General features: G+C 38.3%; 1 protein-coding gene across 1 annotated transcript in view; it reads right to left on the reverse strand.

The window, feature by feature from the left end:
• LOC131989913 (zeta-sarcoglycan-like) overlaps positions 1–14,336 on the reverse strand; it is a 60,687-nt gene that overhangs the window by 31,372 nt on the left and 14,979 nt on the right. Inside the window, exon 3 of the mRNA XM_059355271.1 lies at positions 8,085–8,186. Coding sequence (XP_059211254.1) covers positions 8,085–8,186 — 102 coding nt within the window. The remainder of the gene's footprint in view (positions 1–8,084; positions 8,187–14,336) is intronic.

Genomic DNA, 14,336 nt, shown 5'->3' on the forward strand with positions numbered 1-14,336 from the left:
GCTAACTCTTATTTCTTTGTTGTGAAATTCGGTCATTAGCGAAAGCTAGTGGCTAACTGATGCTAGTGGCTAACTGATGCTAGCGGCGCTGCTTGTTACAGCTACAAGAGTAGCCATTAGCGTATCAATGCCAACTCAAAATTGTGGTCGCAACATCACAACTAACATTTCATAGCGCAGTTACAAATCGTGCCAATTCAGCACATTGCAGAAGTTAGCAGAAGTAAGGATTAAAAGTTATTACAATGTAAAATTATAAGTTAGTACTTAGTTATAAAAATCTGAATTCAGAGTTGAGCAAACTCAAAAACAAAACTTAAAATATTTAGTTTAATTGTCCAACTTAAAATTTTATCGAAGTTTGTTGCCTTGAAATTTGAGTTCACCCAACTTTTCTTTTTTTGCAGTGTAGGTTTGATTAAAACCCTATGCACTCCCAAAAGAGGCGGCAAACTGTAGCAGATTATCTCAAGCTGGTGCAGTGTGCAACTTTGCAGAGGTCATTCGGATCATTTTCATTCGCTCGATTGCTCCTTCCCGATATAAATGCGCATCATGAATAGAAGTTCTCCAGGAAGCAGAGCATCATGTACAAATTTCAGTTCTTGATTTGAAGCCTCCCTTTAAAGAGTTTATAGGTCCTAGACTGTTTCCTGAGGGGCCATGACTGAGACGCTCTACACTTCTTTGGGATCACATAAAAGGCTTTTTAGTCACCGCGCCCGTTGAGGAAGGTCAAGTGCAGATCAGAGTGAATGCACATAAATGGAGGCTGTTGTTGTAGGTGCAGTGGGCCCCGTCAGACTGAAAAATTACCATGGCTGCTGTAAGGCAGGAGATGCTTCCCTGCATACAATGAATAACATCACAGCAGAAAGCACACAGCTTCGATGAAATGGTTTAAAACAAAGAAACCTCATATAATGGTGCTACCTTCCTGTGTGCAAGTGTATAAAAAATAAATAAATAAAAAAGCAGACATTTAAAGCACAGATAGAGCGCACTGCTCAGGATTTAACTGTAATCCTAACCAAATATTTGCATAAATGTTTGAATTTTAATTATGTTTGATTGTTGTGCTATAACCTAATTTGCATGCCCAAGCTGAACAAGTAAATATAATGAAGAAGAAATTTTCACAACTTGAAAAGGCACGCTTATTTTGTCTTAATTTTCCCCAATCCAAATACCAAATATAGCAGGCGGGCTCTTTTTATACAGCAGACAGGCTGTTTTGGAACATGTTTGCAGGCATGCTTAATATTTTTCATATTAAAAATGCTCTTGTATTTCAATGTAATACTGTTAGCCAAATTAAATTGGTTCTAGCAAGCTTGGTTTGAAGGATGTTCAAATCTCTGAGGCACTGCTGCTGCTGCTGCTGCTGCTGCTGCAGTTTGGTCCAAAAAGCTTTGATTTTTAAACTGTGAGTGAAACATGTAGATGGCTTTAGCCCTCATCCGCAGACTGGAATTGAGATTCGGGTGCTTACAATCTTCTTTGTCGTACATCTCCAGTGAAAGTAGGTGAGACTCGACAAGGGAGAAGTTTCACTCCAATAAATGTACACCTGCATCTGAGGCTATTTTTAGATCAGTCAGGCTCCCCGGAGACGATAAGAAGAGCCAACAGTCTGAACAGCAGGAATCTGATTAACTGTATCTGGGCACTGTGTTGCCTCATACCACATTGTTCCTCAGACTAAAACAGAGAGTTCAACTTAAAGCAAGGGTGCAATTTCAGAATTGTATCCTGATTTCAAATTGCAATAACGATTTCAATTGCATACTATAAAACGTTAAAACATGAACGCAATTCTGTCAGGAGTTACTTGTTAAAACAATTACAAGTGGTCAATTATTTACTTCCTCGCTCCTCTTTTAAAAACAATGCATATATAAAACGTTTGTGTCTATGGCAGGCTTTATAATAAAACTTGTCTTATGTTTTTTTTTAATAAAACAGATCGTAACTGTTCATATGTCAGACTAGGGCTGGCAAACTCCTTTACAATTATCAATACATCCTGATGCATGATGTGAAACAAATTCACTTATATCATCTTTTTTTAATGCAATAGTAGTAATGAATGGACAAGGTTACATTTGCCAACATATGTCCATGCACTGAAGAGAAACAACAAGAAAAGAAACAAAAGTGTGCCTGCAGCAGCATCCTTGAAGTAAATTATCACAGACTTCAGCATTTTCTGTAACACTTGCCAACAAAAACGCTGTATATGTTTACTGTATGTTAGCTTTCACCATCCAATTGGTTTAGCTGTAAGGAACATACACTGCAAAAAAGCCAACTTGTATTTTTTGGCCTAAAACAGTGATTTAAGTTGGTAAAACTTGGAAATATAAATTATTGACATTTAGGGCAATAATGTAAGTTAGCACAACAAAGGAAGCCAGTTGTCTGCTCAAAAACAAGTTTGTGAGTTGTTATTACTTATATCTTTAAGTTGGGGTTCAAAACAAGGGACAATAGTTCTGATAACTCTTATTTCTTTGTTGTAAAATGCTGGAAAGCGGTTAAATTTGGTCATTAGCAAAAGCTAGCGGCTAACTGATGCTAGCGGCTAACTGATGCTAGCGGCGCTGCTTGTTACAGCTACAAGAGTAGACATTAGCGTAACAATGCTAACTCAAAATTGTGGTCGCAACATTAGCTGACATTTAATAGCGGCGTTACAATCGTCAAATTGCAGAAGTTAGCAGAAGTAAGGATTAAAAGTTATTAAAATGTTAAATTATAAGTTAGTACAATTTACAGGTGAGTTGACAAAAATCTGAATTCAGGGTTGAGCAGACTCAAAAACAAAACTTAAAATATTTAGTTTAATTGTCCAACTTAAAATTTTATCGAAGTTTGTTGCCTTGAAATTTGGAGTTCACCCAACTTTTCTTTTTTTGCAGTGTACCACCTGGTCTTGCAAAACTGTAAAACACAATCATAATGTCAAGAATCGTGTTTTAAATTTCAGATTATTCAGTTTTCTGCATCCAGAAATTATCATTTAATAGAGAATCGCAATGCATATAACAGATTTTTTACCCCGCTCCTATGTCAGACAATTGTCAAATTTGACCTCTGCAGTGCTGTCACTAATGGGGTGAAAGTCAGCAATATTACAAGAAGCCCAAGCTGGAGGGAGTCGCAGAAATTCAGGCAGGAATATGGAGACCCGACGTGTGCAGAGGTCCCATCTGCTCTACCTTTGTGACCTTCTGCCTCCTCTTATGTCCATCGGCTGTTTGCATCAGTGGCCTTTAACCATGTGCAATGCTGCAGGCTTAACACTACAGCAGCTCTTTTTATTCTCTGAACACTCAAGCAAATAGGAGGATCTATTCATTTAAATCAACTCCTGTCATTCTTAACAAGTCTCAACAGCCCGTGATTGACAATCACTGGAAAACATCAAATTACTGACCACTCTGCTCATTAAATCTAATTTGACCTCTATAGTCCTCAAGTGGCAGCAGACTTTATTACCTTATTGCATGAGCAAAACGGGAGCTATTCCAAGACATATCACTTGATGCACGACTTGTCTCCTTCTGTTTATGCAATTATTTGCAGAAAATCCAGCATAAATCCAAACAGTGAATTAGCTCAATAAGATCTTTGGGAAAATAAATATTGTATACTGACTAATCACTTTCCTTAGCAAAACAGAGGCATAGTCTGTTGATAAATTGATAAACTTGTGGATTTGTTAAAAAATACTCAGATAAAATGTTCTGCAACAATCAGAAGTAAAAAGAAACAGACAACTGAAACGTATCCAGCTGGATAAAACCTAAAATGGGTGTCTGAAGCTAACAATTTTATGGTTAAACCAGTACAGCAGCATTGCCAGAAATCCCCATGTTCTGCCAATGGCTGCATCAGCCACACTAGAGGTTCACTGACAGCATATTTTCTTTGAACGAGCATTACTTGATCCACTCTGCTTGAAATTTCTGTATTGGAAAGTGAAAGGGCTAAGAAATTCCAGCTCAAACGTTTGGTTTCACAAACACTTGGAAATTATAGATGCAATGTTCTCTGGCAGGTGGCAGGAGTGACACAGATTTCATAAAGTATAAAAATTACAGCCACTTTGTTGCTTTCTAAGGGGTGAAATTTTAAATGTCAAACTGATTTTGCATGCTTGAAATTATGGTCGTATTGTGGCTTTCACATATGTAGTCGGAGGCGGATGTGTAGCAATCATAAGCTTTTTAATTTCAGGTGTAAAGTGGATTTCAAACATTTGAAATTAAGGTTGTGTCCTTTCAAATCTCTTTAATGGTTCTCATATTGGCTTCTTTTTGCCATACTGTATGGACACTGCATGGATGGACGGACAGAAACGTCATACATAGGGGATAAAAATAATACTCCATCCATTCATCCATCCATCTTCCTGAGAGATTTGACAGACAGCTCAGCACAGGCATAGCTGAAAGCTGCTGCAAAAGAGGCATTAGTCAAACACATTCAAAGAATCATAATATTGAGTGTCTGCAGTCCATGTTCCACTTGAACCTTCAAGCAGGAGTGTCACACAGTTGCCACAGTTTCAGATGCGAAAGCAACAATAGGGCTATGATTATTAAGTGTTTGAAATCAACTGTGCACTTGAAATTTCACCAAATCCGACGTTTGGAGAGGCAGGAGTGACACACTGCGGAGCACAGCAGGCAGGAAATGTGAAGCACCAACACTAAGGCACTGGAATCTGCACTTTGCCACTATAGTGTGGAAACTACGGAGCAGATAAATTATGTAACATAGTATATAGGGCTTGGCGACATCATTTAAAAGACTATTATCATATAAAAGTAATTTTACAATATCATAATACAGTGTATCTTGAGTATGACCCTGGATCAGATTTGTACTTGTGTTACTTGTGAATAATTAAATCATATAATACACTCATTACATATTGTTTTTTATGCAGTTAAACATCTTGTATGGTAACTTTGTGTTATGGCAACATGGAACACTGATGCTTATTGAAGCTATGTCTACAGAAAAATATGTTCATAATTCTCAGTTAACCCTTTATCGGGCGAAGACCTATATTTGGTAACTTCAGTGGATATCAAAACTGGGTCCCCATGTCTCTCTGTGAGGTCGTAGAACCACATGGATTTCTTCCAGCTAATCAGCAAAGATCAGGCTACGTTACTAGATTAAAGGGGCAAATCAACAAGAAAAAAAATGCGCAGATTTATGAGATTTAAAGTGGCAAATCTGCGCAAAAAAAGTTGCAGATTTGCAAGAAAAAAATTGGGGAAAAAACTTTTTTTTCGCAGATTCACCACTTTTAATCTCATAAATCTGCGCATTTTTTTTCTTGTATATTTGCCAGTTTAATCTCGTCAACTTTTTTACCATTTATTTGACTTTTTTTTTCTTACAAATTTGTAACTTTTTTTTACCGTTAATTTGAGATTTTTTTCTCATAAATTTGTAACTTTTTTACCATTAATTCGAGATCTTTTTGCCATAAATTTGTAACTTTTTTCTCAAAATATTACCCCCCTCCCCCGGGTCCGTATGTTTTTTTTTACACATTCTGACAGTATGTAATATCCTCCGATATTCTCTAGGGTTAAAATTTGGAATTTGCAAGTATATCAAGGTGTGCCCTATTAAGGGTTAAGAGGAGACATGGACTCTTTGACATCTGGGTGTAGCACAACAACTTGTAAACACAATGCAACCTATTATCACCTTATGGAGTGGATCCGTCTATTTGCATATCCAGTAGATACAGACTAACATTAGTATTCATTTGGAGTTGTGTTTCTGGTCACTTGGTGATTGTAAGTCCAATATCGACTTTCTTTTTAAGTTGGTTTTAGTCTCCCACAACTCCCATGGGAAATATCTGGCTCTTTAGCTGCTAAATGCTCAATTATATTCAACAGCTTGTCGAATTTTGTCTGTCTGCTGTTTAGTGCTGGGTATGTAGCATACAGAGGGTTTTTTTGCATGAAAACAGCTGCATGCTGCTGGACACAGAGCTGAAGGGGACGGTGGTGGAGAATCGATGCAGTAAAGTTATGGACCATAAAGTTTGCTATCACTAACAAAACTTAGCTATTTAATTGTCACTAGCATTGAAAAATGTCAAGCAACTCTGATCTTGATGGGACAAAAATGTATGCAATAATAAATAATAAATACAAAATTTACAAAAATCATAATCAAATTTATGTTTAAAGATGCAGCGTGCTGTAATACACTACGAGACAAAACCCTCACACATATAAAACAACTAACATGTAGCAAACAATCAATGCATCGTATCAAAACTGGCTTAGAATCATAGTGAAATTATTAATTTGCAATATTTTATGACATTATCAATACTTTGTTTTTTGTTTATAGTTTGGGATATTTAGTGTATTTGTTCTCTTTGATGGCAAATGGCTGTATAATAGAACTCCTTTATGAAGCTGCAATGAATTAAATATACTAATGTTTGCCAAATATAACTGTAAAACTGGACTGAAATATGAAATAGGAGTGCAAATGGTCTGTAAAAGTGATTTTTGTTTTTTTGTTTTACTTGGCAAGGATTGTAACCAACGTAAATCATTTGTGCAAAGTTACCAACTCTCATTTCACAACATGCTACTGAGAGCGCCGATTCAAGGGGCTGCTTAGCCTGTAATTTGCTGCCAGCCATCAGAGTTCCTGCCAAAAACACAGAGGGAGCCATTTCCGCTCGGTATTCACAGATTATGGCTTCAGTCATTGGTGACGATTCAAAGCACCGATTGATCCAGGAGAAGAAAAACTAAAGCTACTTTGAGTTCAGCCTCAACAGCAGCTTGGACTCTGCGAACATAGAAAAAAATAATGGTACTATATTTAACTTCTGTAGTGCACTACAGTGGGCACTGCTGTTTGTGGTAATGGCTTATTGATCAGTGGTGGTTATCTGACTGAGGAACAGCACTGTGCACTGTGGTGTAAACTCATTGGATAACCATAATCCCCACTCTCGCATTGCTTGACATATTTCCTCAGGTGAGAAATATCGAGTGACCCACAGAGATTTTTGTCCTGCAAATATCTCTGGTGCCAGTAGATAAGGGGGCCACTGCACAGCCTGTCTGTAAAACAAGACAGTAAAAATGTCTGCAGGTGGTATTGCACCGGGGAATGAAATATAGGCTTTGTCCAATGTTCAGCTTGGCCGTCTGCTGTGGCCTTGAGGTGTTTGCTATTGCTTAGCGCACGACTGTTATATTTAAATCAACATTTAAGCTCCAACCAGGAGATCAAAGAGCAAGAGTGGGCAATTCCAAGTTGTTTCTCAATCTGCTGTGGCAAATTGTACCCACTATCGAGCCACTTCCTCCATCGACGTCCCTCAAAAATCAAATTTACATGGAACCCCAGCTTCCAGTGCTTGAAATTGCTTTCTGCACCATGCCTAATCACTGAAAAAGGGGATGATCCAACTGTGCGTCTGTGATTCGTGTGGGAGAAGGAAATTTGGATCAACTTTGCACTGGAGCTGTGTTGGTTAATCTACTAAACATCAAAGAGGAGAAAGAGAAGGGAGGAAGTGGAAGAGGGGAATTTATCGCGTGGGCTTGATTGGAAATCCAGCGGGGGGACTCGGGTCCCTCTGTAATCGTCTGTAATCTCCTGTAGGGTTGTATGTGGCCTGAGAGGAGCTGAGAGGCAGCCTATTACCCATCTCCTGCCGATGGGAGGCCCTGATAGTGCACTGTTGGAGGATGACAGGAAATGAGGAGGAGGAGGAGAAGGAGAGGAGCACAGGATGGAGCGAGAAAGAGCGTAATCTCCCCTATCCAGGCACACATAGAACGTAACAACAGAGTATCATCAAGTCAGAGCTCAGAGGGAAGCTGGCCTTTGTTGCTAATTAATTGATCATAACATTCTCAACATCGATACCAGCTCGTCTGCAGCTTTGCATGCGAGAAATTTTCACATGCATTTCAGTCGATGGTGGTTAACTTCTGGTTTGTCAGTGCTATACAAAGTATTGATCTACAGGCAATGTGAAGTTGCTGAGAGGAGCGCAGGAGGCAACTTACCCTCCTGGACTGGATCTCGCTCACGTAGAGAGGCAGAAGAAACTCGGAGATTCCCTCCAGGCGAATCCCATCCTGCTTCAACTGAAGGTTTCCCATCCCGTCCTGAAACACAATCACCATCATCAGTGATGCTGCGATGAACAGCGCCCACTTTCCTGATTTGATTTAAAGGGATTATGGCTTCTCGAATGCATAAAACATTGATTCCTGCTGTCGCCGAACTGCATTAGGGAGAGCTGGAGCGGCTGCGTGCCAGACGGGCCGGTGGACAGGCAGCAGCAGCGCTGAGTGACAGGGAAGAAGTAGGACATGACATCAGGGTGACAATGCCACAGACACCCGGCGGTGTCAGGGTGACAGACTGCATGCTGTGGGAGGCTGACTGAGGAGAACCAGACTAATGTGGCAGCCATGGATGTGAATGTTGAGAAGACAAAAAAAAAGATTCACATTTATGCTTGTGCAGATTTACATTAGTTGGCTTAGTACTGATGCCTACATTCTTTTAACGCTTTATCAGGCGAAGAACCGTATTTAGTAACTTTGGTAACTAACTAAAAAGTTGCAAATTTGTGCGAAAAGGGTTGCAGATTTACGAGATTTAAAATGGCAAATCTACAAGAAAAAAAGTTGCAGATTTACGAGATTTAAAGTGGCAAATCTGCGTGGAAAAAAGTCACAGATTTACGAGAAAGAAGTGGGAAAAAAAGCAACTTTTTTTCTCGCAGATTCACCACTTTAAATCTCTTAAATCTGCAACTTTTTTTCTTGTAGATTTGCCATTTTAAATCTCGTAAATCTGCGACCCTTTTCGCACAAATTTGCCACTTTAAATCTCTTAAATCTGCAACTTTTTTCTTGTAGATTTGCCACTTTAATCTAGTAAATTAGCACATTTTTCTCGACCCCATTTTGATATCCACGGAAGTTACCAAATATAGTTCTTCGCCAGATAAAGGGCTAAGGATTACCTCAATTAATGCTGTTGGTACTAGTAGTAAAAGTATGTTTTTTAGACTGAAAAAACACTATGGTCATGAAATCACAAGTACACAGGAGCACTCCGAAAGCACTGAGCAACAAAGCACCAGTTTGATCCACCAGGTAGATATCAGGGCCGGTGTTAACCTTATCAAGCTGACAGACATGACCAATCCACAGTGAATACAGTTTTCTTGCCCGTGTAATTATAAAACTCAGTATATCCACAATCAGTTGCAGTCATTCAGCCACAGCAAGCTGCAGACTACATCTTGCGCTGCTAAAACAATTCTCTGGCCTCATGTTACCTCATCACGGTGAGATTTAATTTTGGGAGAAGAGAGTAATCTAAATATCCTTGGTATCAGGAGATAACTGGAGTTGAAAAGTTGAAAAGTTGGAAAAGTAAATCCCCAATTATATGTATTAAAAAAACTGACTAATTAGCCTTTTAGGTTTTAGTTCCTTAAAAATACATTTCCTAATGCAGGCTGAAGATTTTTTAATTTATTTTTCGTTTTATTCATGTTTCTGCAGGGTGGGAATAATCTACGGGGCTCTTGAAAGTTGTGTTTTGACAGTGATGTTGATTTTCAAGAGCCACTGTGTTGATTTTTATTAAAGATTTGTTGCAGCCTGTTAATTGCGGTTTAAGTGCATATTGATTTTAAAAGTCTGCAGTGTATTACCTCAAATAATTACTATATAACTTTGACAAAAGGTTAATGCAGACTTGATGTTTGCTGTGATGACTTTCACAACTCGGGCAAGTTTTAGGAGTGTGAAACTTGATTTTCATTCTTCTGGAGATGTCCTTGCTCGAACCACACCCATCTTCGTGACTACATCTTGCATTGTTGTGACATTAGCGCAGCGAAGAAGTCCTGCCACAGACAGATAGGCACTTGGCAAAGTACTTTGCTACATTTAGCCATGATGGCACACACAGAGAAGGTGAAAAAATACCATTGTGGGAGGAAATAATCTCTTCTATCAGCTCGTCCTATAAGATCAGGATAACTTTCTCTTAATCAATCCCTCACTGTCAACAGGAAATGCATAACTTTTAGAAAAAAAAAGAAACTGTAAAAACTGTAAAACTAAGCATGAGTCTGAGACTTTGCTGCCTATTTTACATCTCACATTTCTATTATTCAGGACCTGATTTGGTTGTAGATAGTTAAGTAGAAATTGGACAAGGTTATGCCTTGCCACACCACAATGAGCAAAGTGAAGTTTGACAGCAGCTTTGTGAGGATGTGAGTGAACAGATGGGCCCTGAGGGACGTGTTGAAAGAGTCCGTAGCGCTAGCAGCACAAATGGATGGAGATAGTGAATTATAGAGGCGGAGTACCGCGAGGAGAGCTCCATCATACATGCTGGAGAGCTGGGATTGGGGACAGACGGGAGGACAAAGTCAGAGGAGGTGGGTGGGGAGAGAGGAGTTATTTGTACTGTATGTCAGCAGCCAGACGTTAAAGTCACCCCTGTGCTGTAGTGGAGATGATGTGACGAGTTCAGAACAAGCTGCAGTCAGTCAGATGAGTAGGTGGGAGCAGGACAAACAGGAGGGCGTTACAGCAAGGCCTGGATTAGTTCCTCGGCACCAGTGAAAAGAAGAAATGAACAGATAAAGGTGATGTTTCTAGGGGTGGAAAAACAACAACAACAAGAAGAAGTGTGGAGCCAAAGACGCTCCAAGGTTACCCTGTTCTACTTAACAAGCAGACAGAAGCCTTTAGTCAGAGACGCGGGTCTGCCTCGTCACAGTGGAGCCTTACAAGTCCACCGTATACGACGTTTGATCCAGTGCAGAGGATATACAGGTCAAGTTTAATAATAATTAATCCAGACAGAATTTAACAGTCCATGTTACTAATTTTTCAGCCGAGGGAAGAAGTCGAGTCACATATCGAGGTGTGCTTGTGAAATGTATTCTGGCCACATAAATGGGAGAGGGGAATGGATGAAATGTGTTTTGGTGCAGAAATTAGCAATGGAGTCTGCATTTAAAGCACATTAATAAGCATTTATCTCTTAGTCCTGGGGACACATTTCCATTCATTTTGGAGGAAACCATTTCGGAATTTGTATTGCGACCTCCAGTTTAGATTTCTTAGCCAAAAAACACGAAAGTAACAGACTTTGAAGCAGAACTCAACTGATTTCAAACATAAAAAGCCAGTTTACTAGTTATGTGGGGTACTACTCAGCCTGTAAAACAGTTGTATAATGTATTTTATGAATCTGGAGGAGCTCTCTAAAGGCTGAGAAAATAATCCTGGAGACTACAGAGAAACTTTTTATTGTGGTCACAAGGTGCATCAGAGCAATGTTGGCAGGATGAGGAAAACAAAAAAATATCCTTTTTCTTACTTAGAATGCCCTTTTACTAACCCCCAAATCACACCAGATAAATATAGCCTAAATTAGCTACTTTTGTCACTAGTAGCAGTTCATATCAAGTAAAACCGGATGCAAACAAAAGTTAAATTTTAAATATTATAGTTTTAATATTGTATTTTATTTTGGTGCAACTGCCAGCGAAGGTGCATTTGCAGCCATTCTGCTAATTATTGACCTGTCTGTAGTTTTTTTCACCAAGTGGCTGACATGAATGGACAATTGCCAATTGTCAGCTATATGATTTTATGTGAACTTAAATGTTAATGTTTGAACCCAACTGTGGATTTGAAGAATTGTTACACACCTAGAGATTAGGGCTGGGCGATAGGCTATTTTTGCGATGACGATATTCTTGACGATATTATGAAATACTTAAAAATATATAGAAAATATGATTTTTAAATAAATAAAAATCTAAAATGTAGTGTGAAGTGCAAATCTCAACCGTTGCCAAATGCAAAAAAAAAATACTCTTGACTCTTGAGTATGAGCAAATAATAAAAATAACCATTTAGGGGTTTCGGGGGCATATTTTAATGACATTTTGTAAAGGAGAATAAAGGTTCTTGTATGTTTTATTTAAGGCATCTTATTTTGACAGTCTTCTTGTAAGTTCTGTGGTAGATTCTGTTATCACACTGTGCTCTTATTTTGAAAGCAACATGTGTTTAGCGACAGAGAGTAAGTAGCTTTTTGTGATTAAAACAACTTTAAATGTTAGCTAATGTTAGCTCGTGGCTAACGAACGGCATAATGCAGCAGTGTGTTTGGAGGACAGCTCGGTATATTTAGTTGTGTCAACCGTACGCCACTACATCAAGAAGTAGGAATGTTGCCAATATCATGATATGCATTTTTTTTAACCATAAAAAAAATATACCGATATTATCGCGAACGATACGATATGGCACACCCCTACTAGAGATGATGACATTTTGTGTTCAATGGCAGCTTTTTTTTGCAACAAAGTAACTACAGTGACAACTTTAAACAGTGCTCTCATGCCACGAGGTACAGCAGCCATTAAAAACACGAGTGTAATAACGATGTAGTAGTTTGGCACGTTTTCTTATTGAGCTGCCTGATTCCTGAGAGATGGGAAACAGCAAAGTACATTTTCTGAAGCGACACCAACAGCACTGATAAGGTCTTTTACTCATGACACAGATTGATTGGAGGCGAAGGAGGAGAGGAGTGATGGCAATAGTCAAGGGACGTATCTGTCAGAGGAGGAGGGAGGATGCTGCCATCGTGAGTTTGTTGAAAAAATGCTAAATTGTTTGCATTGTCCCTGGGCATGTCACAGGAGCTCCCAGCATCCTTCTCGTTTGAGATAAACACATTCTGTGTCAGCCGGTGCTGCTGCCAAGTCTTTTCTAATTCTTTATCGAATCCACACGAGACAAAGCACACAACATGAGAGATGGTGGCTGTAACACCATTCAACACATTGTTCCACTGCCACAAACTCTTCCTCAACCTTCGAGACCGTAAACCATGAAAATAGTGGATTGACATTGATATTGTCATTACTTTAATATGGCCCAGTATTAAAATGAAATGCTGTAAATTATTTTAGATCACTGTGCCTATATTTTGAAATCCATTTTATCCCATAAGAACCCATGGTGACACCCTTGTAACAAATGCTTTAAATCTTCTAGAATCTAAGATTAAACCCATTTAACAACTCTAACCCATTAATAGGGTGTGCTGTATTGCATTTAACTTGTTCTGACTATATTTCCTGTCACAATTTTGATATACGTTATGGAGATGCAAACAAAAAGGCAAATGGTTATTTGTTTTTATTTAATTTGTTACTTAAAAACAAATCTGAAAAATAATTTGTTGTTAAACAGCACTATTAATGTTACATTTTTGATATATGTTGTGGAGATGCAAAGAAAAAGTCAAATTTGTGTTTCTGTAAGCAGAAAATGTGTCTAGTTTATTTTTTTAAAAATAAGAAATATTATGAACACTAATACCATAAACACCCAATGTAACGTTTATTTCAAATCACAGATCTTTGACATTTAGGGGTAATATTTTTTTTAAAAACATCATAAATGTGTTCTATGTGCTCCACTTGGTCTGTGGTATATCCCTCATAATATTCCTGTAAGGATTATTGGGTCTGGGTTCTTAAGGGTTAAATTCTCAGCTTACAAAATATAACACTATTTTTTCTTGGAACATTTAATTTGAAATTAAGTCTTGCTCTGAACTGGATGCAAAACGGCTTAATGTGAAATTTTCAGACCATAAAACACCAAATTGCTATGCTCTTGGTTTTCATTATAATAAAAGTTATGTAAGATATAAGCCTCTTTGTCACAAGTCTGAGACTGGCATCTTTTTTGTTTTGTTTTTGACATTTTTTCTTTTGTGAGAGCATTATAATACAGTGCTTACTTTCAGACAATATACAATAGTATTTCTGCCACTCACAATCAAGGTTTTTTGTTTACAAAACAAGAAACAAGATACAGAAAGTTAAGTGTATTACATTTGAGAATTTTGAACAAACTGGGAAAGGTAGTCATATGTAAAAGAGCAAATACACTGCAAAAAAAGCCAATTTGTATTTTTGGCCTAAAACAGTGATTTAAGTTGGTAAAACTTGGAAATATAAATTATTGACATTTAGGGCAATAATGTAAGTTAGCACAACAAAGGAAGCCAGTTGTCTGCTCAAAAACAAGTTGGTGAGTTGTTGTTACTTATATCTTTAAGTTGGGGTTCACAACAAGGGACAATAGTTCTGCTAACTCTTATTTCTTTGTTGTGAAATACGGGAAAGTGGTGAAATTCGGTCATTAGCGAAAGCTAGTGGCTAACTGATGCTAGTGGCGCTGCTT

This window comes from Centropristis striata, chromosome 17 (assembly GCF_030273125.1).
Source record: "Centropristis striata isolate RG_2023a ecotype Rhode Island chromosome 17, C.striata_1.0, whole genome shotgun sequence".
NCBI lineage: Eukaryota > Metazoa > Chordata > Actinopteri > Perciformes > Serranidae > Centropristis > Centropristis striata.